This window comes from Grus americana, chromosome 18, assembly GCF_028858705.1.
Source record: "Grus americana isolate bGruAme1 chromosome 18, bGruAme1.mat, whole genome shotgun sequence".
In the NCBI taxonomy this organism is placed as follows: domain Eukaryota; kingdom Metazoa; phylum Chordata; class Aves; order Gruiformes; family Gruidae; genus Grus; species Grus americana.
This window is the reverse complement of record NC_072869.1, coordinates 1189101-1215910: the sequence shown is the minus strand read 5'-3', so window position 1 is coordinate 1215910 and position 26810 is coordinate 1189101. Positions and strand designations below refer to the sequence as shown.

Here is a 26810-nt window from a genome sequence, read left to right as displayed (position 1 = left end):
GGGAAGCCGGCGGTGCCGGGGGCGGGTCAGCACCGGAACAGCTCCGCGGGGCCGGGGGGCGGCTGCCCCGCGGGGGATCCCGGCCCCGCACCGGGGGGGGGGGGGTCCCGGCCCCGCTCCCGGGGGGTCCCGGCGGGCTCCGTCTGGCCTCGGCCGGGCCGCGCGGGGGCGGCGGCGGCGCGTCCCGGGGGAGCGGCGGGTCCCGGTGCGGGCCCGGGGCTGCTGCTCCGCCACCTGCCGCCCCCGCCCGCCGGAGCCCGCTCCTCGGCGGCGGCGGCGCGGCCCCTCCCCGGGGCACGGGGCGCGGAGCCGCGGCGGCCGCCATGGAGGAGGAGCCGCCGCCGCCGCCGCCGCCGCCGCCGCCGTGCCCAGCGCGGGGCCAGCGGCAGCCGGCGGCCGTGAGGCTCCCGCCGCCGCCGCGCCATGGGCCGCCTCGCCGCCGCCGCTGCCATGTCGGCCGCTTTCCTCAGCCCCAGCCTCGCCTTCAGCTCCCACTTCGACCCCGGTGAGTGCCGCAGCCCCGGGGCCGCCCGGCACCGCATCCCCCGCCGGCCCCGAGCCCTCCCCGGTGCCCTCGGGGGTCCCCTCCCGGGCAGCCCCCCGCGTTCTGCCACCGCGGTTCCCGCTCGGCTCCGGCTCAGCCCCGCACCGGCTGCCCGCGCTGCCGTGCCGTGCCGTGCCGTGCCGTGCCGGTGCACCGTCGCCGCACCGCGAACGAAGCATCCCCTCGCCCTCATCGCCGGGAAATGTCACTTCACGGGCTCCCGGCTCTGCCAGCCGGACCCGACCCGCGTTCGCCCGCGGTGAGACATGTCGGCGGGCGGCGGGACCGCTGCTGCAGCCCGGCGGCATTTTGTTCCCCGGGCTGGAGAGCGCAGAGGAATCCCGGGGGCTGCGCTGCCTCCGAAGGCATCTCTCGGCTCAAACCAGAGTCATAACGACAGGAATGATGGTGATGGTGAGAGGGAGGAAGACGGTGCCGGCGGCTGAGCCCCCAGCTGCCTGGGACGCCTGCCCGCCTGCCTGCCCGCCTGCCTGCCCGCCGGCTTGGGGGGGGCTGGGGGTCGCCCCTTGGGCTGGGAGAGCCGGAGGGGTTGGGCGAGGTGCCGGGGGACGGGGAGCGGGCGTTTTGGGGCGCAGGCTGTTATGTAAGGCGCCGTGTTACGGCCTCGGCCGCGTCGCAGCTGCAGGAAGATGCTGCAGACGCGGGAGCAGAGCAGGGGCTGGCTTTTGTGTGTGCGTGTTTTGGGGCTGCTGCAGCGGCAGCCTCCCCCCCTCCTCTGCCTCTCGCTCCTTGGCTGCCAAACGCTGGCAGCCGCCTCACGTCCCCCCCCCGGTGCGGGGTCACCGGGAGAACCCCTCGTGTGCGGGACCCGCTGCCCACAGAGCATCCGCTGAGGTGGGAAGCCCTGGCGAGGCGCGGGAACGTCCGGTGGGGCTGGCGGTGTGCTCGGCACCGGCCCTTTGTTTACCAAACCAGGGAAAACGCGTGTCAGGGTCCGGCAGCCAAGCCGTGGTGCCGCGGCTCCCGCGTCTCTCCGGTCGCCTCCTCCATCACCGCGAAGGAGGCAAAGCGTTGCCCGTACTGGACGCGGTGGTGGAGGCTCTGGCTGTCGGTTCCGGGCTCCTGCATCTCTCCCAGCCGGGGTCCTGGTCCCTCCTTCCTTTGCAGCACGCTGCTCCCGCTCCCCTGGCCCTCGGTCTGGCAGCTGCGGTCTGAATCCGTGGAGGGATTTAAAAATGAACCACGCCAGGACTCGCCAAACCGTGTCCCTCTTGCCTGAGACTTTGTCCCCAGCCTGCTTGGTATTGATTTCTGTTGGGAAGAAAACCTCTTTATTTGCATCTAAAATGCGGTAGCGCTGGGAACGGAGCCGTGTTTACTGTCCTCAGCCTCCAGTGTGATTTTGCTCTGGGTTTTCGTGAGGTGCCCCATTTGCCATGCTAATCCTGTCAACCTGGGGATTTGCAGGGTACGTTTGATTTAAAAATCCTTCTGCAAGAAGGTTTCCATCGCTGCCTGTCACCGTGCTGCCACGCGCCCAGGCCCAGGGCTTGGCTGCCGCTGTACGGCTGCCACCCACGGTTACTGGCAGGGAGAGGAATTAAAGTGGGGAACAAACCGTATTCTCTATTTCACAGCTTTGTTGATTTTGCCCGTTTGGCAGCACCTCCTGCCTGCATGGCATTGCCGGCCGCCCGCGCCAGCCTGGTTTCCCCAGGGTTTGCTTGTGCCACTGTGGAAGAGGAGGAAGCGCTTTGCAGGGCACGGTGGCACCATGGCACCGCAGCCAGGGGACTGGATGGGCTGGGGGCTCCGGCTCTGCCCAGGGGAGCAGAGACACTCCCGGCCCCGTGTTTCTGCATTCCCCGGAGAGGGATGGTGGGAAGCCGCAGCTGCCGGGGCCGAGCTGTGGGCTGATCTGGCAGCAGGGAACGGTGACGGCGGTGTCACCTGGGGGTGGAGGTGCCGAGGGCATGTGCGACCGCAGCAGCCCATGCTCCAGCCTCGCCTTCTGTTTTTGGTGAGGCCGCTTGGCTCAGCTGTCGGATGTGCCCATGCCGGGCTGTGCCGGCTGCCCGTGCCGGTGTGCACCGCTCGGGGGGGTGCATTTGCTCCCAGCGCTGGGGGCTCTGCGGAGGGGTCCCAGCCCGGTGGCCTCGTGGTTCCCGTCTTGCTTCGCCCATCCGCAGGCCAGACCCAGAGATGCTCCTGCATGGTGCACGAAGCGCCGGAGCCACCGGCAAAGCACCGACCGCCCTGCCAGCGAGAGTCACCACCATGCCACCTGCCTCAAGCCGGGAGCCTGGACATCCTGGGCTTCCCACGGGAACTGGGTGCCCACTCGGGGGCCCACTCCCTGCCCTGGAAGTGCCATGACCTGCGGCAGCCCGGCTGAGCAGACGCTGCTTGGAGGCACCGGGCAGAAGTGCCGTGTCCCCTGTGTCACCCGGGTGGGCAGCGCTTTGCTTTGGGGTCAACAGCACCCCTGTTCTCTCGCAGTGAAGCCGATGGCAGCTGCTTGGGCACACGAGGATGTCTCTGCTGGGGGAAAGGGCTGCTCCCCTCCTCGCCTTGCTGCCTGCCCTGCCTGCCCTGCCTGCCCCAGCTGCCCTCCCCGCTCCCAGCCCGCACTTCCCCATCTCAGCCCCAGGACCATGTTTTGAAATAGTGAGAAACATCCTCTCTCCCCCACCTATTTCTTCTTCCCCTTTTTTTCCTCCCCTCTGCTGCCCCAGCCCTTCTCCCCATCCCGCGGTGGCCGGTGAGGTGTTGCTGCCTGCCGGTGGCTGCGGCATTGCCGCTCCCCGCTCCGGCTGTGGGACCCTGCTCCTGGACGCTGTGTTTTGGGGGGGTCATGTGCCAGGGCAGCGCACCTGCACCGGGGTCAGCCGGGGCTCAGGACCCTGGGATGGGGTTGAGGCCGCGGGAGGGGGAGCAGACCCCCCCAGCCCCCCGTTTGTGGTCCCGCCTGGCACATGCTGCTGTCCTCTGCCCCAGGCCCTGCAGCGGCAACAGCTCGGCTCCGTGTCCGGCATCACCATCAGCTCCTGGCACAGGGAGGAGAATGGACTTGGGGACCGCGGTGGCAAAGGGGCCGTAGCACCCAGAAGGACCCCGGCAGCCCAAACCCAGGGCCAGGCACCCCCCGTGCTCCCACCCTGGTGCCAGTCGTGCCGCTGGCTGCTGGTGATGCCGAGGGACGATGGGGAGAAGGTGCCGCTGGGGCTGGACGCAAAGGGCGGATTTGGGGCGGGGAGGTGGGAGCTCCTCAGGCAGGAGATGAAGGTGGCGGCTACAGGGAGGCGTAACACCTCGCACGGCCAGGGCAGCACCGCAGCCGGCGTCCCATCTCGCCGCATGTTTCCCATGAAGGAATGGTGCACGGGAGGTGCCAGCAGCACAGGACCCGTCTGTCCGTCCGGGCTGGCAGGCAGCAGGAGCCAGGGACGCAGGCAGGGGTTGAGTCCCGGTGCCTGCAGGGGTGCCGGGGGTGGGCAGCGGCAGGGTGGCATGTGGTGAGCCCCCATCCCCGGCACAGCCTGGCAGCTGGGCTGCCGCGGGAAATGGCGTTGGCGCAGCGCTGCAGTGCAGCAGGGCAGCTGGGCCCCGCTCGGTGGGGGGGACAGATCCAGGCAGCCGGCAGTGCCGCTCCCCCGGGGGTGCCGCTTTGCTCCCCCCTTCTCCCCTCCTTCCCTCCCTCCGTGTGCCGCTCCCTCCCCGCTCCCCCACCCCGCGCACATGGGCGATCGCGTTCTGGATGGCAATACAGATCCCTGTCAAAGCCAATTAGGAGAAATTAATACGCCGGGGTTGAAAGGGCTCTGCGCTCCCGGGGAGGGAGTGGGCTGTGACTCACGGGCTCCCTGCCCGGCGCTCCCGGCCCTCCGTGGGACACCATGTGCCAGAGCAGCCCGTGGGCTCTGCCCGCCCTGGCACCGCGTGTTCCCAGGCAGAGCAGGGCTCCGGTGCCCGCCTCGCTGTGCCGCGCAGGCTGCCTCGGCACGAGCCTTGCCGCCCCGGCGGCACCGGGGCACATGGGGCAGAAATGGCACCGCCAACGTGCTGCCCAGCTTGGGGCTGCGGCGGGGGGGCTGTGCTGCGCACCCGCACCCATGGCCGCATCCTTCCCACTGACACGGGGGGTCTGCATTTAGCTGGGGGATCTGTATTTAGCCGGGGAGGGTCTGTCCAGGCAGGGGGTCTACATTTAGCCGGGGACCTGCCCGGTCCCCGCTGCCGGCAGCCAGGGCAGGCAGAGCAGGCAACTCACGCTTCGTGGGCTTTTCCTCCTTCACGTCATGCTGCCTCACATCCCGCTCATTCCCCGGGCTGGAACGTCCTCGCCAGGTCAGGCAGCTCCTGCGCTTGGGTCAAAGAGGCTGCTGGGCCCCTCTCATCCCACATGTTTCTACCCCGTTGCTGCACCGACTCGGCTGCCTGGGACGGAGGGAGGAAGGTCCCGGCCGTGCCCTGCAGCTGCTGCTCCTCTCCGGCTGCTCCTGCCCCGGCAAACGCCCTGGCGCGGGGCTTTGCCCGTCAGGGTGGGCCGAGCTGGAGGGGCCCTGTGGGAACACGGTGCAGGGCACCAGGCCGGGGCAGCCGTGGGCAGGGCTGGAGGGTGATGGTGCTGGCACGGAGAGGAGCCGAGCCGTGCTGACTCAGCGTGCCCGGTGGCAGGAAAATAAATCTCCTCTGGGCATTAATCCCCCTGACAGCCCGAGGAAGCGTCGGTGGAGCGTGCTGCGCGGCCGTCTTAGGGCAATCATTGTCACAATATCGTTTGCCATCGGTTGAGCACTGAGCGCTGCTCCAGCCTGGCCTAATGGCCGGGGGTGCGGGGGGGCCGGGGAGCATCCCGGGTTGTGCTGGAGCTGGTGCAGGGCTCCCGGTGCTGCTTGGGGCTGGCCGAGGGACAGAGAGGACGCGGGGCTGGTGGGTGTGGGAGGGCTCCGCGCTGGAGGAAGGGGGAGCAGGTCCAGGATTTCCTGCAGAGCCACCGTCCCGCAGCCCGTGAGCGTCGGGGGGTCCCGCTTCCCATCCCTTCCCCTCTGCCAGCCACGGCCGTCGTCCTCCTCTGTAACCCGGTGCCAGCAGCCGTGTTAAAGCGGTTTGTTTTAATTACTGGAGTGAAGGAAAATTCCAGTGTAGGCAAACGCAGTAAATTGAGCAGCACTGCCCGCCCGGCTGGGCCGGGACCGGCGCTGCCCTCTGTGCCGGGGCAGGGAGCGGCTCTCCCATGGGCGCTCCCAGGCTCCGTCCCGGCTGTGCCGGGGTGTCCCGCTGCCAGGCTGCCACGTCGGCCTCCACGGCCCTTCATCTTTCCGAAATACCTGTGAGGTTGTGTGCTCCTCCCGGCGCTCGCTGTGCTCCGCAGCTGCAGTGGCTGCACCCCAGACGGGTGTTTGGGAGCAGGGCTGAGACCCGCTCCCACCCTTGGGTCAGCCCCGCCACTGTCGCTCCAGCAAAATAGGGTTTTTCTGGGCGCTCTGGTCTGCATGCTCCTGCGCACATGGGTGGTGGTTTGGGTGCTGTGGGGCTGGCCGAGAGCAGGAGTGGTGCAGAGGGGTGCGGGGCTGGCTGGTGCCGAGCATCCCCCTGGCTCGTGCCCTGAGCATCCTCGACGCTGAGCCCCGTTCCCTGCCTCGCCGTGGGCTGCGGTGGGGGACGCCCGGCAGGGCTGTGCAGGGCCCTCAGCACACGCTGCTGCTCAGGGCCGGGACTGGCTACCGTGGCTTTGGGCAAGCTCCGGCCACCTCCCGCTCTGCCGGCACCGTGGCTGCAGCAGCCATGGAGGAGCCCATCGCCGGTGATTCGCAGGGTCCCCTCCGCACACCTTGCCCAACCCACCCGGGCGGCATTCGGGCGCGCAGGGCTGTGACGTGCCCTTGGCTCCTGCCAGGTGCTCGGCGATGCTCACGGCGATGGCACCGCGCAGCTCTGAGGTGTGGGGCAGGTGAGAGGGGAGCCCTCGGGGAGCCCCCGGCTTCGCTCGAGGCTCGGCGGGAGGGAGGGGTGGTCTGCGGCGGGGACAGAGCCCCTCCGGGGCTGCTTCAGCTGCCAGACCCCACGCCGGGGTTCTGCCTGCCCCGTGGAGCATCCCCCTGCCCGCTCACCCCTCGACCGCCTCCTGCGCAGGGCCCTGCTCCTCCGCCGCTCCGTTCTGGAGCCAAAGCTTCTCGTTTCATAACGCCGCCGAGCATTTCTGATAAAAATAGGCTGCCCCGCTCCGTGCTGCCTCTCTCCCGCTGTTACGTAAACGCTGCTCTGCCGGCTGGCAAAAGCCTCGTCTCGGCCGGTGCCACACGCTGTCTGCGGCGGGACCGCGGTGCTGTGCTCACGGGCAGCCCCGGCTGCTGGCACCGATCCCGGCACCGGGATGGCGGGGTCCCTGCCGGGGTGCGGGCAAGGTTGGGGTGAACGCTGCCCCCGGGCACGGAGGGCCAAGGTCGCTCCCTGTCCCTTGGGACGGCGGGTTTGCCGTGATGCAGCCGTAGCATCCCTACTGGCATGGGAGGCTTTACAGCACCTGAAGCAGATTTAAAACACCAAGCAAGAGAATTTGGCTTAAATTATCAATTGAATCTTGCTTTGCGTGCTTTTTTATATATTATTATTTTATCAGAAAATGTAGAAAGTTGATCGCGGTTGGGCTGTGTCGGCTGGAAACCCAGCTCTGCAGCAGGGCAGCCGTTGATGGAGGAACTTGGTTTTTTTTGTTTCTAATCAGGCTGACACGCTTGGTGTATGCACAACAATGATGCAGCTTGGCCTGTACTTATTACAGTCCTAATTTTTATTTCAACATGTTAGAAAATGATGGATGATCTTTTTTTATTTTCCATCTAATTATTTTTTTACTGCTAATTCATCCCAAGATGATAAAACCAGAATTAAGAGGCAAGAATCAATCCTTTTAAAATACTTCTGCATTGGTTAAATAAGCCCACATTAAAAGATACATAAGGAGAACAGATTAACAAGGCGTGCCTTGCATTTAAAATTAACTGATCTATTAATCACCAGAGAGGTTCCCCGAATGGCTCTGGCTGTTTCTGGTAGGAGAAGGTCTCTGGGGCTAGGGGGTACCGGGTGCTGCTTCCCCGTGCCCCAGGTTCAGCCGGCCGAGGGGATGTGTGGCTCCTGCGGCATTTTGGTGGAGGATGCTGTGGGTACCGGCTCCGTGCCGGGCTCCTGGGTGGCACCGGTGGGTAGTGCCAGCCCCAGCCCTGCTCCCTGCTCCTGGCCATTCCCGTGGCCGGAGGGATCCAGGCTCAGGGGTGCAGCTGGGGACATCCCGCTTCTGCCCCGCTGCCCAGCTTCCCGGTGCCTCGGTTTCCCTCTGGAGCTGCAGACAGACTGCGAGGAGCAGCCTCGTGTTTGCGTGCTAAATGGCAGCGGATGGTTTCTTGCCGCCTGGATGCATGTGGGTGAGCAGAGCGCTCGTCCTGTGGGGTGTAAAATTGCTTTCCTGGAAGCTGCCCATGGACCTGGGGATTAACACGCGCGTTACCAGGGCTGTGTCTGTGCTGGGACAGCTGCCGGGGCCGCGGAGCACTGAGCCTGCGGCTGGAGGTGCCGATGGGTCTTGTGTGTTTGGATCCAGCCCTGCTCCCTGCCTGAATCCTGCCCTGCACCCTGCCCGAATCCTGCCCTGCACCCTGCCCTGCACCCTGCCCTGCACCCTGCCCGAATCCTGCCCTGCACCCTGCCCGCATCCAGCCTCTCCCAGCCGCACACCTGCTGCAGGGTGCTGCACCCTGGCCCAGCGGGCTGCACCCCGGGGTGCAGGGCCTGGCAGGTTCATGGGGTGGGAGCTGCGGGAGGGCGGTGCAGGGGCAGGGGGAGATGTGCAGACCATGCTCCCGAGGCCGTGGAGCATCGGTTGCCTCCCGGACGGCCCTGCGAGCCCTCCCCGCCCCCCGCCGTGCAGCCGCGGGGGCAGCCGTCCTCTGTGCGTTACAGATGGGGAAACTGAGGCACGGGACCGTGGCTCGCACCAGGTCCCGCTGCGAGAGGGCAGGCAGGAGCAGGGGGCCGTGCCGGGCCGGGCCTTCTGCCCCGGAGCTATCGCGCGTGCCCTGCCTGCGCGGGGGAGGGTGCCGGGCAGCCCTGCCTGTACCTGGGCGGGCGGGCAGGAGCCGGGCGCCGCCGGGCCCCGTACGCAGGCTTCGCCCCGGGCTGGGAGCGCTGAGCTGCCGCCGGGCTCTGCGGGAGCCCCGGCTCGTCCCTTCCGCACACGTCAGCCGCCGCCGGCCGCGCCGGGCTCCGTTCTCCGCCGGCAGAGACGAGCGAGCGGCGGCCGCAGCATCGCCCCAGCCCGGCGGCAGCGTGCCATGGCCGGCGGGGCGGCCGCAGCCACCCGGCGAACGTGAGTCAGCAAAGGGAAGGGGCGGGCAGCAGGGCCGGGACCCCCGGCTTTCCCTGTCCCCGTTATAGGGACCGGCCTTCGGGGCTGCGACCTGGGCTGGGTGGGCAACGCCAGGGGCTGGGGGGGGGGGGTGGTGGTGCAGGCAGCGCCGGGCAGGGCTCTGCCAGCTCCGTGGGGTGGGAGGGCAGCGCGTGCCGCGCCCCGCCCCGCTGCACCCTGCTGCACCCCGCGGCATCCCATTGCACCCCGCTGCACCCTGCTGCACCCCATTGCTCCTCGCTGCACCCCATTGCTCCCTGCTGCACCCTGCTGTGCCCCCCTGCACCTCCCCTGCACCCCGCTGCACCCCATTGCTCCCCCCTGCACCCCGCTGTGCCCCCCTGCACCCCGCTGTACCCCATTGCTCCCTGCTGCACCCTGATGCTCCCCACTGCACCCCACTGTGACCCCTGCACCCCATTGCTCCTTGCTGCACCCCCCTGCACCCCGCTGTGTCCCCCTGCACCCCACTGTATCCTGTTGCACCCCACTGCTCCCCGCTGCTCCCCACTGTGCCCCCCTGCACCCTGCTGTATCCCGCTGCACCCCACTGCACCCCCTGCACCGCGCTGCACCCAGCATCCCCAGTCTGTCCCCGCTGCCGTTCTGCTCCCGTTCGCCGGGGCTGGGGCAGGTGTCCCCGGGGCTGGAGCCGCGGCCTCGCTGCCGCCACCGCACTCCGTCCCGTCCCCTCCCGCAGGGCTGCCGGGGCGAGTGGTCGGTGCCACCCGGCTTGCACACAGACACCGGCGCGTCCCGGCCCCGCTGCCGGGCAGGTCACCGGGCTGGCCCTGGGTGCTGGGGGCTCCCTGAGTGATGCAGCAGTTCGTGCTGGCCAGGCTGGAGGATGCACCGAACTGGCCGTTCTCAGCCTGACCCCCGTGGCGAGGCCGGCTCTGCACGAGCGGTTTTGGGGGGGCACTGCATAGCTGTGGCTGGAAGAGTCCCGCGGGACCCCCATGGCTGGGGCAGCTCAGGGCTGGTGCCAAGCGCCAAGGCCAGAGGAGGGCATGGTGCTGGTGCCGGGGGACCCCGCTCCTCCTGGGAGAGCAGGGAGCAGAGCCTCAGGATGGGGTGCAGGATGGGGTGCAGGATGTGGTGAGGCCCCCGGCTTCTTTTGAGACCCCCCAGGTCCTTCACACCACATGCAGCCAGTCCTGCACCCCGGTGCTCCCTGCGCCCCGGTGTTCCTTGTGTCCTGGTGCTCCCTGTGCCCCGGTGCTCTGGCAGCCGCGGCTGCAGGTGCACTTGACCTGGTTTTGGGGGCATTTGACCTCTGAACTGATGCCACGTTTCCCATCGCCATACTGAACGCCTGTGCTTGCAGTTACGGGGAAGGGCAGCGCTTCCTTGCCCAGGCAGCTGGACGGTGCTGGTGGGTCGTGGTGGTGGTGCCCCCACCCCGGCATGGCACCCTGCCCGGGCTGGACTGGTCATGGCTACCAGGTCACCGGTTGCGCAGGTAGGGAAACTGAGGCAGGACCAGCCGGACCTCACAGGCTCGTTGGTTTGGGGAGTGGTTTGTGTGCAAAGCTCTGGTTCCTGAGCCGCGGCCGAGGGGCAGCTCAGCTGATGGTCCCCGTCGGAAAGGCTTCTGTCGCCACGCTCTGCTCCCCATCAATGTTCAAAAGGCCCTTTTCAGTGAGTCATTTTCTCTCTTGCTGTCCCACTATCCAGGGAAAATGGTGAGATTTGCGGTACAAAGTGTGTTCACCATGGAAACCAGCTGAAAGGAGGGGGAACGCCACCCCCCCTGCTCCTCCCAGGTTCGGCTTTGCATCCACGAGCCTTAGAAGATGGCTCTCGAGCTCCTTCACAAGCGCCGGCAAAGAGTTTGGTGTGGCCCGGGCTGTGCCAAAGCACGTGGGGCCAGTGCCATCTGCTCACCGCCGTGCCACGAGCCAGGGTGCTCCATGCCTGTGCCGTGCGGGGTCGGGCAGTGCCAGGGAGCAGCCGTGGTGCCGGCTCCTGCCGGGGTGGCAGAACCTTCCCCCAGACCCTCCGTGCCCTTCAGGTGCCTTTCTCAAGGACACCCGGGAGCTGGCAGTGCGGCGTTGAGCCTCAGCCCCTGCGGACGGGCAGCACGGTTGGGGTGCGGGGCCGGTGATGGGGCGATGCCCCGTGGTCCGTGCGCGGGAGCCGCATGTGTGCCATGAGCATCCCCAAGGGGCTCAGCACCGCGCTCGGTGCTCTGGGTTAGAGCAGGGCGCCTGTCCCAGCCCCGATGTCCCGCAGGGAGGGCACCACGCCGGGCACTGCCTCATGGCTGCGGGGCTGCGTGCGGGTCCCCGGCGAGGCCGGCTCTGCTGGCAGCACCGTGGCCTTCCGGCTTCCTCCCACCACAATCGCGCCGGTTGTTCGGGCAGGCTCTGGGCAGAATAGTAATGTGGCAGCTGCAGCCGGCGGCGGGGGCCTGGTGGGGACGCGCAGCTGGGCCACAGCCACCACCACCGCCACCGTGCTCCCTCTGCCCCAAGGGGACACGGCACGGGCTGGAGCGGGGCAGCGGGTGCCGGGATTTGGGGTGTGCTGGTGCCTGCAGGGTGCGGTGCCCGGCAGAGCAGCTGTGTCCCCATCACCGTGCCCGGTGGCCTGCGGTCTGGGGTCGGTGCAGGGCTCGGGGCAGGAGCTGCGGTTTGCCCAGTGGTGCTTGCACGTGGGATGCTGCGGGGTAGAGGCAGAGCTGTCGGCAGAGCAGGGTCTGCCCCGTGCCGGGCCGGGGGCTCCCGGCAGCGGCGGCAGGTCTCTGGCAGCCCCTTCCCCTGGGGATCTCGTCTCCGAGCTCCGTGGCTGGGACAGGGTGGGAGCTGGCTCTGCCGGGGCACCGGGGACCGGTTCCCATCCTCCTGACTTCCACAGGCGCAGCATCCGTCCCACCTTGAGATGCCGCCTCGCTCGGGGCTGTTGCCATACCGCAAACCCGCAGGGCTCACTGCAGAGGCTGGGGCTCAGCTGGGCCGGGGGGGCCTGGGACCCCCGAGCCGGTGCAGGCGCTCTCCACGGGGTGTCATCGCCGCCCCGCATCCGTGGGAACCGTGCCCCCGTCCCCCTTGGTGCAGGCTGCCACCAGGGTCCTGCCTCAGCTCTGGGGTCCCCCCTGGGCTCCCCACCCATCCTGGCTGTGAGCTGAGCCAGAAAAGGCGGCACAGCTCCCCCCGGCCGCTCCCTGCCAAAACCCCCGTGAACCCCGATATGCCCCTGCGTCCCGTGACCCCTGCCCTAGGCAGGACCCCCCCGGCACGGCCTCATCCCTCCCTGGCCCCCCCCCACCCTGAGCCCGAGCCCCTCCTGTCCCCGCAGACGGCACCCCCCTTAGCGAACTCTCCTGGTCCTCCTCGCTGGCCGTGGTGGCTGTTTCCTTCTCGGGGCTCTTCACCTTCATCTTCCTCATGTTGGCCTGCCTGTGCTGCAAGAAGGGGGACATCGGCTTCAAGGTGAGCTGGGGACGCGGGGGGGCGGTGGGCTTGCCCTGGGGCTTCTCCCTGGCAGCCCAGCGAAGGATGGAGGTGCCCGGAGGCTCCGGGTGCAGGATCCCCTGCTGCTGCCAGGGCCAGTCCAGCACCAGTGCAGGATGTGTCCCAGCTCAGGATAGCGTTTCTCAGGGGGAGCTCAGCCCCCTCTGCCTGCCAGGGTGCTGCCAGGGCCCAGCATCGCTGTGGGCCATATCCTGACCCAGCCATGATCCCCCCTCTGCACAGAGCCTGGATGCTGCGGGGCTCAGCATCACTGGGGGTCATATCCTGACCCAGCCAAGCTTCCTGCTCTGCAGAGCCTGGACCTGTGGGGCTCAGCATCTCTGTGGGCCGTATTCTCACCCATCCGAGCTCCCGGCTCTGTGCGGGGCCAGGCCACCGCATGGTTAAGGGCCGCGGCGGTCCCACCCGCACGCCCCCGGGGGTGGGAGGCACCCTGACCTCACAGGCACAGAATGTGCCGAGAAACGTTTTTTCCCTAATTGCTGGGATTTTTGTGGAGGCTTGTGGCGCCCGCGGCGGGAGGGGGTCAGGCGGAGGGGGGGGACACGCCGGGCCGTTGTGTAACCGTCCCACACCGACCGGAGCACCTCGGCACGCCGGAGGGGAACAATGAGCCCCCTCGTGCCCCCGCGATGCACGTATATATATATAGAGGTGCAGGGCCGGGGCTGGACACTGCCCGTGTCCGGCGGGTCGCGGTGCGTGGCACGCCGTGGGGCAGCGCTGCCGGCGGGGTTGGCAGCGCCATGAGGCAGGGCTGGCCGGGGCGAGATGCTCACCATCGCCTACCTGCTCGCCCAGGCGGCTTTCGGGAGCCGGGGGCTGGCCAGGCGGTGCAGCCAGGTAATGGGACCGGGGTGCCAGGGTGGTGGGGAGCGGGTGCCTGCCTCAGGGCCATCCCCGTGGCGGGGGGTGTCTGTGTGTCTGCTGTCGGGGTGCAGGCAGGGCTGTGCGCCGGGAAGGTGTGATTTCGGGGTGCGCGATGCGTGGGTGAACCCGTCGGGGCGGCGGGCTGAAGGGCGTGCGGAGCAGGCTGCCGGCAGCGGGGAACCCGCAGGGTCAGTTGTCTCTGCTCGGTGTGTGCCCCCCCGTGCGCCCCCCGGCCCAGGAGTTTGAGAACACCGAGGGGGACGACTACGTGACGGAGCTCTCGGCCCAGGGCTCGCCCGCCCCCCAGCATGGCCCCGAGGTCTACGTCCTGCCCCTCACCAAGGTCTCCCTGCCCATGGCCAAGCAGCCAGGGCGCTCAGGTAAGCCAGGGTGGGGGGGCAGGTGGCAGTCCACGCAGGACCCCTGTGTGCCGCGGTTGGGGATCCAGCGTCACCGGGCTGCGGGGAGGGGGTGAGGTGGGGATGGTGGGTGTCCCCTGCTAAGGAAGGACAGCTGCAGCAGAGCCCTGGCTCTGGCCGGAGCAGCTCCTGGGCAGGGGACAGCAGCTGAGGTCCCTGGGGAGCGCTGCCACGGTCCCTCTGTGCAAGGGTCCCGGTGGCCTGGCACCAGCCCCGTGCATGGCACCAGCCCAGGTGGGATGGGACACGGGCGCCCTGAACTGCGACACCCCGGTCCCGTGTAAACAAGCCCGTGAGTGGGAGAGGAATGTGGGGGGCGCCCGGCCGCGGTCCCCTCCGCCCAGCGTCGCTCCCCGGCCCAGAGAATGGCAGCAGTGTGGCGGGGCCGGCGCGGTGCGAGGCGGCGCAGCCCAACAATGGCCCCATTGCTGCCCGCCCTTGGCATGGGTGCCCGAGGGGCAGGACCTGCGCTGGGGGGGGGGGGCGGGAAGGGGCTAAATGCCAGAGCTCCCGCTGGGCTCGGCTTCGATCTCCTTGGTCCGTGAGGAGGAGTAGGGGCAGGGAGCCAGCTCACCGCTGCCACTCCATTTGGGGACACCGGTACCCCGTGTCCCCCGGCCGTGGGAGGATGCCTGGACAGGAGGATGCCCGGGCTGCAGGGTGCCTGGGGATGGCTGCAGTGGGGGCTGCTCCGCAGCACCCTGGGGTGGTGCAGGGCCCGGCACCGGGTGGCACGGTGGGGACACCAGGGTTCGGCCGGGACCGGCAGGTAACGCGGGCAGGCTGGGCGGGCGGGCAGGCAGGCAGGAGGGCGTGCGGGCAGCTGGATGTGCTCTGTTACAGTGCAGCTCCTCAAGTCGGCAGACCTGGGGCGGCAGAGCCTGCTCTACCTGAAGGAGATCGGGCACGGCTGGTTCGGCAAGGTGAGCGGCAGGGGCAGGGTCCCCCGGGGACACCCCGGTGGCACGCTGGGATGCCAGCTGTGGGGCCGGGCTGTGCGAGATGGGGTTCGGGGTGAGGATGGAGGGGACGAGCCTGTCCCTCGCCCCCAGGTGTTCCTGGGGGAGGTGAACTCGGGCATCAGCAGCACCCAGGTGGTGGTGAAGGAACTGAAGGCAAGCGCCAGCGTGCAGGACCAGATGCAGTTCCTGGAGGAAGCGCAGCCCTACAGGTACGTCCGGGTTCGCTCCACTGTGCCGCTGCTGCACGGGGCACAGCCAGGGGCGGGGATGCTGTGGGATGGTCCCCGGTCCCCTCTGTGCCACGTTTGGTAGCCAAGCAGAGCCGCGGCTGCCCCGAGGAGGTGCCCGGCCGAGCTCTCCAGGCAGCACGGCTCTGTCCCGGCCCCATCGCGCAGCTGCCTAGGGCTCGGTGCGGCAGGACAAGGGCTGTGCCGGGAGCCGCTGGCCGTGACGCCGGGGCAGCGGGCTGCGGTGAGGTCATGGGCAGAGCGGGGCTGAGGGGGAGGGTGCGGAGCTGCTCCCTGTCCCGGCAGAGCTGAACAAATGTGCCTTTGTGGCGCGTCCCAGGGCGCTGGGACGTGCTGGTACCCGCTCCCGGCACTCCCGGCAGCCCCTGCGCTGGTCCCCAGTGTGGCAGCAGAGGAGGCAGGGTGACCGTTCTGTGGGGGGTGCTGCTGTGCCCCCGCCCCGGCCGGCGTGGTGCTGACCTGGCCCCGTTGCTCTGCCCCGCACAGGGCCCTCCAGCACACCAACCTGCTGCAGTGCCTGGCCCAGTGCGCCGAGGTCACCCCATACCTGCTGGTGATGGAGTTCTGCCCACTGGTGAGTCCCATGCATCCCCCCCACATCCCGTCCCACTCCCCGAGGTGCCGCCGTGGAGCTGGGGCACAAGCTCCGGCTGCGAGGTGCCACGGAGGGGGTTGCAGGGCTGCAGGCAGGGCTGCGGGCAGGGAAGGGTGCGTGGCAGAGCTCTGCCCTGCTGGACATGGCCGAGCCCACGGCGAGCCGAGCTCCACGGAGGGTGACGGTGGCACTGCCCTGCAGGGTGACCTGAAGGGGTACCTGCGGAGCTGCCGGGGGGCCGAGGCCATGACCCTGGACCCACTGACCCTGCAGAGGATGGCGTGCGAGGTGGCCTGCGGCGTCCTGCACCTGCACAGGAACAACTACATCCACAGGTAGGCTGGCCTGGCACCCCGGGGGAGCTGGGGAGGAATCAGAGGGTCCGGATGCGTGGGGTCCCCAGGACACCGGTGTTCCTGCCCCACCGCTGCTCCTCCTGCCCAACAATATCCTGGTGCTGAGTGAGTTGCAGACGGAGACTCCAGCATCAGTGATTTTGTTGAGGAGGGGGTGCGCTGCCGTCGGGGACCACCAGACCTTCTCCACCCAAGCCAGGCGCTGCGGGTGGGTCCTCATGAGGGTGCCCGGTGCTGTGGTCAGGGGGACGTGGGGTCCCTGGCTGTGCCGCAGAGGGACTTTCCTACGGGCATCAGGGGTCTTGCGTGTGCCCCATCTGCGCGACCCCTCCAGGGCTGGAGCAGCCGTCCGGGAGCCCGGCGCCGTGCCAGTTGCCCCGGGACACCCGCTTTCTGCTTGGCTCAGCGCGTGATGGATGGACGACGGACGGAGGCGCAGCTGGAGCCGCGCGGGCATTCCTGCTGTGCATTTGGTGGCTGGTTATCGGCACGCCTGGTGTTCGGCAGCGAGACCGCTGGCCCGGCTGCTGCACAGCCGTCCCGCTCCCACCGCCAGCCCACCGGCTACGGCACTGTCCGGGGCGGGGGGAGGGCCCCAGCACAGACCCTCGGTGCCCGGGTGGTGGGTGTCCCCCTGCCCCCCCGCAGCGGTGGTGACAGCACCGGGGTTTGCTTGGCAGCGACCTGGCCCTGCGGAACTGCCTGCTCACCGCTGACCTGACCGTCAAGATTGGAGACTACGGGCTCTCGCACTGCAAGTACAAAGTAAGGCTGCTTTGGGGGAGGAAGGGGCTGGGGGCTGCGCACCGGGACCCCCGCGGCACGCACACATACACACACACACACATACACACACTGCACCGAGCCCTGCACCCCCCCCACGCACGCATCTCCCCACCCCGGTGGTGCTGGGGCAGCCCCCTGGGCTTTGCTGGGGCAGTGGGGGGGGGGGTGCTGTCCCACAGACCACCCTGCCAGGGACTTTCTGTGCCCAGGACCAGGCTGCCCCCCGCCCCGGCTTGTTTTCCCTGGCTGGCAGCCCCCCCTGAGCACAGAGAGGGGTTTGCTCCCCCCGAGCGCTGCCCCCCTGCCCAGCAGAGTGCAATGCAGCCGGGGCTCCCTGGTCCTGCCTGGGCTGGCCTGGATGTGCCCCTCTGCCAGGGCCAGGTCCCCGCAGGCAGCTGCCAGCACTTTGGCCTGGGGGCTGTCCGTCTGTCCTGCCTGCTCTCTGCTGCCTGCGGCTCCTGGCAGGGCTGAGACTGCAGCCCGGGAGTGGAGGGGGGGGCGGCAGGAGGAGGCCGTGGGGCTGGAGGGGGCTCAGGATGGGGAGATGGGGAGTGGGCAGAGGGGGCTGGGGGCTTGGGCAGAGGGAGCAGAGCACAGTTTGGGGGGGGTGGGGAATCAGGGACCTGGGGTGCAGCGATGGGCTGGCTGGGGAGGGCGGGGGGCCAGCTCTTGCCGCGGTGTGGCCGGTCCCTTACGCGTAGGTTTGACGTTCTCTTCTCGTACTGACCCTGCATACTTGGCAGGACGACTACTTTGTGACGGCCGACCAGCTGTGGGTGCCGCTGCGCTGGATCGCGCCCGAGCTCATCGACGAAGTGCACGGCAACCTGCTCGTCGTAGACCAGACCAAGTCCAGCAACGTCTGGTGAGTGGGGTCGGGGGGGGCTGCTGCCGGGCACGGCACAGGTTGGCAGCCAGGGGATGCAGAGGGAGGTGTCTGGCACAAGGGCAGCATCAGTGATCTGTCAGGGTGGATCATTTTTGGGATCACTGGCTGGTAGTGGAGTGGGGGGTCTCCCCGTGCCCCCAGCATCTCGCCCTGCCCGCAGGTCGCTGGGTGTCACCATCTGGGAGCTGTTTGAGCTGGGCAGCCAGCCCTACGACCACTACTCCGACCGGCAAGTGCTCGCCTACGCCATCAAGGAGCAGCAGCTCAAGCTGCCCAAGCCCCAGCTGAAGCTGTCGCTCTCGGAACGCTGGTGAGGACCCCGGCCGGGCTGCGGCCGCATCCTGCCCCCTCCCTCTCCCTGTCCCCCGGCGGGCGGGGGGCCGGGGCTGACCCCCACCCCTCGCCGCGGCAGGTACGAGGTGATGCAGTTCTGCTGGCTGCAGCCGGAGCAGCGCCCGACGGCGGAGGAGGTGCACCTCCTGCTCTCCTACCTCTGCGCCAAAGGGGCGACGGAGGCGGAGGAGGAGTTCGAGAAGCGCTGGAACTCCATGAAACCCAACGGCAGCGCCAGCGCCAGCCACCACGGCGCCGAGCTCTCCTCCTTCCCGCTGCTGGAGCAGTTCTCGGCCGACGGCTTCCCCTCGGACGGGGATGACATCCTCACCGTCATGGAGACCAGCCACGGCCTCAATTTCGAGTACAAGTGGGAGCACACCAAGACCGAGCACTTCCAGGCGCCCCTGGGGTCCCTGAGCCCCAGCAGTGCCGCCCGCTACCACGACCTCTACTACCCGGCCACGACCACGGGGCGCCTGAGCCTGGGGGTCTCGCCCTCCTGCTACGAGTGCAAGCCACCGGGCTGCCCCGGCCTGCCGGCGCCCGGCGTGGTGCCCATCCTGGGTGCCCACAGCCCCTCGCTCGGCAGCGAGTACTACATCCGCATCGAGGGGCCCGGGGAGGGCAGCGCCGAGCTGGACTACGCCATGTGCGCCTACAGCCCCGCGGGTGAGCGGGGGTCCCCGCGCCCCCCGTCCTGCTGGAGAGCCCAGGGTGCCCGGAGCGACGGCGCCTATGACTCCGACAGCAGCCCCACCGTCTCCCTCAGCATGGAGCCGCTGCTGGGCCACGCGCCAGCGGGCGAGGGCTCCTGGGAGTGTGCTGAGTATTACCCGTACCCCTGCCCGGGGCAGGAGCCGCGGGGCTACGAGCCGTCCCCCAGCCGCGGGGCCGAGGGCTACCTGCTGGAGGAGGAGCCCGCCCAGCCGGGCAGCCAGGACTGGCCCGTCCCCGGCTTCCAGCCCAGCATCTTCACCGACCCGCTGGGCGTCTCCCCGTCGGTGAACTGTGCCTACAGCCCCCGGGGGTACGGGGAGCCGCGGGCAGCCCCGCCGGGCGGGCGGCTGCCAGGGCAGAGCGGGGCCCGTCCGGACTGCGTGATGCTGGAGCTAGGCAAGGACAGCCCCCCCGGAGCCCCCCACCCACAAGGTGCGAGCCCCCCGGCTCAGCGGCATCCCTGGGCCTCCAACAGCTCCTCCAACAACAACATCGGCAGCGGCAGCCCGGTGGCCCGCGAACCCCTGGCTGGCGACAGCTGGTGCTACCGTCGCATGATCACCTTCCGGGGGCTGATGGCCAAGCCGCTGGGCACCGTGCCACGCGGCCAGCCCCAGCTCGGGGGGTCCCCGCTGGGTCACGACTTCCGCCGCCCGCGGCAGGATCAGCCCCCCGGCACGGCCGGCAGCTCCTCCTCCCCGTGCCACTCGCCCTCCCTGCGGCGCCAGGCCTGGCACAGCCGTGACTCATCAACCTCCGGCCGCTCGCAGGCAGCAGCGCTGGCTGGCAGCCCCGGCACGCCGTGGGGCCCCGGCACAGCCCTGCCAGCCGGAGCGGGGGCCCAGCACAATGCCTGCCCGGATGAGAGCGGGGAGAGGAGCAGCCCTGCCCGCAGCCCGCTGCCCCATGCCATGGCTGCGCCGGGGCCAGGGGAGGCCACCCCCGTAGTTGGCACTGCTGCCCCGAACCCTGACCCCCCCACGGAACCCGCCGTAGATGGTGCCCAGCCCGTGCCAGAGGCCTCCGAGGCGCCCACGCCGGTGCCCAGGGAGGCTGCCACCGAGAACGGGGTGTGTGCCGCTGGTGATGCGGACCGGACGCCGGACAAGACCTTCTCCAGCGCCAGCTTCCCCAGCGTGGATGAGGTGAGCGACGAGGACACGGCAGAGCTGACCTCCGGCATCTTCACCGACTTCTCCGGGGACTACATGGAGCGGGTGGAGGCGGCCCCGGCGTTCAAGTCCCTGCAGAAGCAGCTGGGGACGCCGGACTCCCTGGAGTCGCTGGACATCCCCTCCACGGCCAGCTCATGTGAGGTCTTCAGCCCCACCACCTTCGCCCCCGCCGGCCAGCCCAAGGCCCTCGACAGCGGCTACGACACCGAGAACAACGAGTCCCCCGAGTTTGTCCTCAAAGAGCCCCACGAGCCCCGAGAGCCGGAGGCCTTTGGCCAGCTGGGGAAGCCTCCCCCGGGGCTGCCGGGGGATGAGGGCGAGGGGGTGGCCCCCGAAACGCGGCTCTCCACCTCCCTCGGGGCTGAGCTGCACAGCCTCGCTGAGAAGAACCCCTACCGCGACTCTGCCTATTTCTCCGACTACGACGCCGAGGCTGAGCGCGGCCCCAAGGACGAGGAGGACAGCGATGGGTCCCGGACCCCAGAGGCTGAGGAGGGTCCCCAGCCCCCCATGCAGGACCTGGGGCGATCCCCTGTGCCGGGAGAGGACCCGCTGCACCCCCCGGGGGCACCTGGCAGCCCCCCGGCAGTGCCCGGCGTGGCGGTGGCAGTGGACGTTCAGGCAACGGGGGGTTCGGCAGGGGACTGGAGGGGAGCAGAGGCCGGGATTGCCCCGGCCAGCCCCACGGGGCAGGGCACTGGCACCGATCGGCGATCCATCGGCACAGTGCCGGTGCCGGGCAGCTCGTTGTGCCCTGATGGAGACGCCTGTCCCCCGGGCTCTGCGCCGCCCAAGACTTTCTTCTTGACTCCGGTGCTGGCAAGCCCTGGGGAGCCAGCGTCCATCGGAGGGATTGGCGTGCCCGAGGGCATCCCCGGACTTGGGGGAGCCGCAGCCAGGGGCGAACAGACTGTGCCCCCTACGCCAGGACTTGGGGAACTGGGGCTGCCCCTGGAGGGGACTGCGGTGGGCGATGCACCGGGGGGTCCCAGCACGCTGCTACCGGGGGACGAGTCTCCCCCGGGCCTCTCCCCCCTCCCATCCGCCCGGGAGCCGCGGCTGGCCGCCCCCGAGCGCCGCGAGGAGCCGGAGGAGGAGGAGGAGGATACAGAGGACAGTGACGAGTCGGATGAAGAACTGCGCTGCTACAACATCCAGGAGCAGAGCGAGGAGAGCGAGGAGGAGCCACCGGCCGTGCCCATCGTGGTGGCCGAGAGCCAGAGCAGCAGGAACCTGCGCAGCCTCCTCAAGATGCCCAGCCTGCTCTCCGAGGCCTTCTGCGAGGACCTGGAGCGCAAGAAGAAGGCCGTCTCCTTCTATGACGACGTTACCATCTACCTCTTCGACCAGGTGGGTGGCCGTGGGGCGGGCAAAGCCGGGCGCTGGGCATGGCTCCACGGCATTTCTGGATGCCGGGGGCCGGTGACAGGAGCCGTCCCCAGGCGTGCTGCCAGCGAGGGTCCCTTCCCGCCTGTCTCCCCTTGTGCAGGAAAGCCCCACGCGGGAACTGGCTGAGCAGAGCTTCCCAGAGCCCCCCCAGCCTTCGGGGCAGCCCCCCGCCGGCGGCAGCCCCCCCAGCCCGGCAGACAGGCTCAGCGCCTCGGACGACTCCTCGGATGGCAACGCCTCGGAAGAGAGTAAGGGGCCGGGGGGGGATGGGGACCACGGCGGGGCAGGTGGGGTGACCCCCAGGGTGGGCTCAGCCCCCTCGCTCTGTGTTGCAGGCGGTGGCTTCGAGTGGGATGACGACTTTCCGCTCATGCCGGTAAAACCATCCCTGATGTCCTCGCTGACGGGGACGCCAGTGGAGCCCGACCCGGCTGTGCCCGCGCTGCCTGCACTGGTGCCGGCGCAGAAGCAGGTGCTGCCCATCCAGTTCTCCCGGTTCACGGTCTCACCGGCTCCGGTGTCCCGGTTCTCCATCACCCACGTCTCCGACTCGGACATGGACTCCATAGGAGGTGAGTCCCCCCCCCCAGCGCACTGCTCTGCAGGCGGCCAGGACCCCCCCTGCCACCCCCGGGGGTCCAGGGAGCTGCCATCCCCCCGGTGCCAGCTGCAGTGGGAGCCGGGGGTGTGCAGGACACCCTGCCCTTGTGCACCGCGGCAGCACGGTGACCCGCTCATGCCGAATCTCCGCTCGTTGCAGGCAGCAGCGAAGATGGTGACCGGGAGTGAGCCAGCCGGGACGTCGGCCAGGCATCGCCCCGGCACCACCACCGGTGTGGGGCAGCGGAGGACGGCGGGGCCGGGAGCGGGGTCCGGCCATGGGCTCCCAGGCTGTGCTCTGGATTTTTTAGGCAGATTTTTATCGGAAGGAGCTCATTTGCTGCTGCGAGTGGGAGCGGGGCCGGCACGGCCCAGGGCCAGGCGGTGGGTGACGGCCGTGCGTGTGCGTGCGGGTGGCTGTGTGTGTGCGCGTGTATAAATAGACGCATATATATATATATAGACATATATATATATAAAAATTATAGCATTTAAAGGGTAGTTCCCTGACCTTGCTAACATTTGCAAAGTGTCTCCCCAGTGAAATTCCCCCCCCCCCCCCATTTTGGCTTCTTGCCCACGTGTTTGTCCCCGCGTCCCCCCCATGCCACGTGCTTGACCTTGCACCTCACGGCACTTGGCTGCCCCACGGCGCTCCTGAGCGAGGGGCTGCCGGCTGCTGCCGCTGCTTGATGTCACCCTGAGCCCACCCGCTCCCCATGCCGGGGCTGCTGCCCGCTCTTATGCCCCCATGCCTGGGGTGGGCAGCACAGCTCGGGGGGGGGGGGGGGGGCTCAGGGGACTGGGGAGCTCCCCCCCGTCTTGCTTTTTGGGGAGCAGTCCTGGCCCAGCACGGTACCCTGAGGGCTGGTGGGACCCCTGCCCCGCTGTGGCAAGGAGCAGCATGGGGAGGGCTGGCGGGGGGGGGGGGTGGTGGTGGGGGGTGGTCCTGGCTGCCTCCGTGGGGGGTGGCACCCCCCGGGACCCACTGAACCAACTATTTTTGTATTTAAAGAAAAGGATTAAAAAAAAAGAACAAAACCCCAGAACAAAAACAAAACCAACCCCAAACAAAACCCACCCTAAGAACAAAACTTTCTGTCGACTGAACCCACATTGACGCGATTTAATTTAAGTTGTTGCTGCCAAAGAGACGTAACAAGTTGGGGGGGGGGGGGGCGCTCGCGATTCTTTGTTCCGTTGGGTTTTTTTTTTGTTTGTTTGTTTTAATTCATTTGAGGCTTAGGATAATTGTGCAATTCCAGCTTCCAGAAGGAAATGGAAGTAAGCGGAGCTGAGCGAAACCTTGAAATCAGGGCTGGTTCCTTTGGGGTCCATAGACCAAACCCTGAGGTGAGAAATGCCCTCCCCGCCCCCGCCTCCCCCCTTGCCCCCAGCCCCTTGTCCTGCAGCCCTGGCTGGCTCCTGCCGCCCCGCGCACGTGGGGCGAGGGCACACACGCCCGTGCGAGAGCACACACGCTCGTGCAGGGACACGTGCACAGACACACACATGCACCCATGTGGGACGGGGCTGCTGCCTGGGGGGTTCTGCTCCACGCCGGGGCACGGTGCCATGGGACGAGCCCGTCCCCAGCTCGGCACAGCTCTGGCACCGCGGCGATGCCGAGTCCAGCCTGGTGCCGGGCGCAGGTGTTGCCGTACTCGCCCGCCCTTCGCCCACCCTCACGCCCAGCCCGGAGCTGCAGCCCAGGACAGGCAGGGCCCCGGGGGGGGTCCCCAGCTTCAGCCCCAAAATGCAGGGCGGCTGCGCCTGCCCCGTACCCCCCGCTGGTTGCCTCTCCCCAGCAGCCAGTTGGCCAGTCACCGGTGGCAATTATTAGTCCTTTATTTCAGTGGTTTATTTAAGCTCGGCCTGGCCTGTACCCCCCCCCCCCCAGCGCTGCCCTTGCAAGCTCTTTGCCGAATGCTTTGCAGCTGGGGGGGGGGGGCATCACCCCGTCCTGGCCGCTGTCACGGGGTGCAGCACCCATCTGCGGTGGTGGGGTGCAGGAGCGGGGGGGGGGTGGGTGGGTGGGTGCCCTTCCCACAGCACCCACCCTGCTGCACCCCCGGCCCTCCCGGCCGCCCTGCCTGCACTGCGGGGGGGCTGGTTCGACACCCCCCCCCAGGCACCCCCGGGCCCCTCGCCCCCAGGGCGGTGGGATGCTGCTCCTGCCGCCCCCCCGCTCCCCCCGGGCCCCCTCCGCCCAGCAGCCCGGGTTTGGTCTATGGCGCCGCAGGTCCCTGCCTCTGGAGGGCAGCATGAGGACAGAGCTGTGTCTTGGATATTTTTTTTAATAGAAAGGCTATTATTACATTGTCTATTTTATCAATACGGGTCATAATTGCTGTATTTTTTATCAGTGCTGATTTCCATACAGCTCCCAGCATGTGTGTCAAATATCATCGGGCCAATAATAAAGTTTTTAAAATATCTTAAGCCGTTTGCTGCCCACATCATTGCCCGGCACGCAGGCAGCTGCCAGCTCTCGCCCCGCGTGGGGCTGGACGCTGCGCATCAGCCCGGGGCTGGGACCGGGGCTGCTCAGGATGGAGCCCAGCGATGCTCCGAGGCCAGGCGGATGCCTCCAGCCAAAGAACACACTGGGGGTGGGAGTGGTGGTGGTGATTTTATTGCTCATAAATTACTTTTTCTCATAAAAAATTATTTCAGGTTACATCTTGCAGGTGCCACCAAGCCAGGAGGTGCAGTGAAGCCCCCCGGGGCTGGCTGGAGCCCGGGGTGGCTGCCCAGGGGTCTCGGGGGAGCGGCAGCCCTCAGCACGGGGCTGGAAGAGGACAACAGCGGTCTGGTGGCCGAGGGGACCCCCCCCCCAGGCCTGCCCCCACCCCGGGCTGTGAGCCCCCAGCCCTCTCCCACCCGCCCTAGAGGAGCCCTTCCCCTTGCCCCTGCCCCATCTGCCCCCCCCCAGTCCATCTGCTGCAGCCCGGGGAGAGGAAGAAGCCGCACGTCGACCAGAGATCCCAGTCCTTGTGCACAGCCAGAGCCCAGGCGGCTGCAGGAGAAGCCGCTTTCCTGCGGCGGAGCTGTAAAAACCATCGAAGGGGATATGGCAGCGATGAGCCATCGCATCTGGCTTGGAAAGAGCCCTGCCTGCATGGAAACCCACAGGCAGCGACCCACGCGCCCGGGGCTCTCTGTGATCAGCAAAGCACCCGCTGAACGGGCCGCGGTGCACCAGCGATTAAAAAGTGCAAAATGACAAATACAATGGAAAAGGCAAAACCTCTGAGGGCGCTGCCCCCCCCGCACTGCCCGGCACACAACGGCTCACCCACGGGGGACACGGTTCCTGCCTGGAAAAAAAAAAACCAACCCAACCTCTTCTGCCTGTTCCCGTAGCAGGGATGTGACACCCACCCCACACCCCCCCCCCACCCCGCGCATCGGCTCAGGGTGCAGCAGCAGCCGGGGGCTGCGGGAACAGCCCAGGCACCAGCTCACTTGGGGGGCATGCACCCCAACACTAAGCTTAGCGAGTGTGTGTGTGTGTCTGTGTGTATATATATATATATATTTTTATCTATAACTATCTCTCTCTCATGCAGCCCTAGTAATAGAGGAAGAGCAAAGAGCCAAGCAGGAGGTCTGGACGTGAGAGCCTGTTTGAGGGGAGCACCCTTCAACCGCCCGGCACCCCACGGCCCTGGGCACCCCAAGGCACACTTAAACAGAGCCCTCACCTCCAAAAGTGGTTTTTTTCTAGCTTGTATTGTACAGCAGTACCGTCATACCCTACTATATACAGAGACCTGACGCTGCAGGAGCTCTGGGACTGGAGACGTCCCCGTCCCCATCCCCGCGGGGGGGCCGCAGCGCTGGCACCCTCCCAGCCCGGGGCGGGCAAGCGGAGCACAGGGTGGATGGCTGGGGTCTCGCAGGAGCCTGGGAGCTGCCTACGGCTCCCACCACCCCCTTGGCTTGCACGGGGCATCCGGGCTATCCTGCCTGTCCCAGGGTCCCTCCTGGCCAGGCGGGGGGGGGGAGCAGGGGGAGCGTCTCCCCTCTGCCGTCGCCGCTCCACCCTGTGCAAGCCCAAAGCACAGCTCGCCTCCGGAGAGCTGCTTTCCAGCTGAGGCCGTTCTCCCGACCGTGGCGAGCTGCTGCTAAGCCTAGAAGCCAACCTGGCTACGGGACATGCTGGGAGTGCGGGGGAGGCTGCCATCGCGCCAGTTCTGCGCAGGCAAAGGACAGGCTAAATGGCAGCGGTTTAATCCTCTGCCACCGAGAGGAATAAGCTGGGTCTAGCGAAGAGAGAACTAGGGCACTAGCTTTAGCCTTTGGCTTTCAAAGCAGCAGGATTAAATAAACTCCGCTTAAAAATGAAGTCCTGGAAAGCCGGACACACAGCGGTGAGGAGGTGGCGGTGAGTGCCGCGCGGCATGGTGGGCGCCAGCGCTCCCGGATCAGCTGATGAGCGGAGCTGAGCGGTCGTTCGTCACCGTTGGCTTCAGCTGGACGTTGGCAAAGGGGTTTCTGCAGAGAAAGAGGAAGGCAGAGTTTAGCAGGAGGGATGGCGGCAGCAGGGGCTGCGAGGACGGGGCACCGGCACAGCGAGCGGCGACCTGGCCAGACCCGAAAAAGCTTTTGCTGTGGAGCCGAGGTGGCTCTGCTCGCTGCAGAGCCTGTGCTGGGTGCGCTTCGAGGCTGTGCCCGAGCCCAAGCGGGGGCTGTCGGCAAGCCCAGAGCCGCCAGCCCTGTCCCCTCCACCCCGCCAGCATTTGGGAGGGGGTTAAGCTGGAGCTGCTCTGCCCTGCAGAGCCCTTGGGCTGAGCTGTTCTGGGTCTCTGCTTCTCCCACAGTTAAAGCAGTGGTGGGTGTAGGATGTGCCGGCAAGGGCTGCTGCACGTGGGATGTTCTCCTACCTCGCTTTCCTAAAGCTGGAGCTGCCAAGGGGGGGGGGCTGGGGCTGGAGAAGCTGCTCCGGTTCCCCAGGCTGGGCTCAAGCGGTTCCCGCGCACGGGAGCACCCCAAGATCACCTGGCTCTGCACTGTGCTGCTACGGGGGAGCAGGGGGTACAGCTCCCTGCACCCTGTCTGCCGTGGGACGGAGGGG

The 26810-nt window shown here is 68.1% G+C and overlaps 2 protein-coding genes across 11 annotated transcripts in view; one reads left to right on the top strand and one right to left on the bottom strand.

The window, feature by feature from the left end:
• Positions 1 to 205: 205 nt before the first annotated feature.
• AATK (apoptosis associated tyrosine kinase) lies at positions 206 to 25392 on the top strand. 6 transcript variants are annotated; one of them, XR_008579813.1, is made up of 15 exons: positions 8413 to 8873; positions 12213 to 12346; positions 13452 to 13638; positions 14521 to 14600; positions 14730 to 14848; positions 15374 to 15461; positions 15684 to 15817; positions 16519 to 16603; positions 17368 to 17489; positions 17674 to 17823; positions 17926 to 21091; positions 21231 to 21378; positions 21466 to 21702; positions 21891 to 22114; positions 25303 to 25392. XR_008579813.1 is itself a non-coding variant. In XM_054846998.1 (14 exons), the coding sequence occupies exons 1-14, from the start codon at positions 424 to 426 to the stop codon at positions 21917 to 21919; spliced, it is 4761 nt and encodes a 1586-aa protein (XP_054702973.1). In that variant the 5' UTR covers positions 206 to 423; the 3' UTR covers positions 21920 to 22771. The 6 variants fall into 6 exon arrangements, 4 of the variants coding, with proteins under 4 accessions (XP_054702973.1, XP_054702975.1, XP_054702972.1 ...); XR_008579812.1 differs by lacking the exon at positions 25303 to 25392 and adding an exon at positions 22996 to 23753; XM_054846998.1 differs by lacking the exons at positions 8413 to 8873; positions 25303 to 25392 and adding an exon at positions 206 to 505 and having other exon boundaries at positions 21891 to 22771.
• BAIAP2 (BAR/IMD domain containing adaptor protein 2) overlaps positions 25147 to 26810 on the bottom strand; it is a 47932-nt gene continuing 46268 nt past the window's right edge. For all 5 annotated transcript variants that reach the window (XM_054847005.1, XM_054847008.1, XM_054847011.1 and 2 more), the window contains one exon: positions 25147 to 26230. In XM_054847005.1, coding sequence (XP_054702980.1) covers positions 26161 to 26230 — 70 coding nt within the window. In that variant the 3' untranslated portion in view covers positions 25147 to 26160. The remainder of the gene's footprint in view (positions 26231 to 26810) is intronic.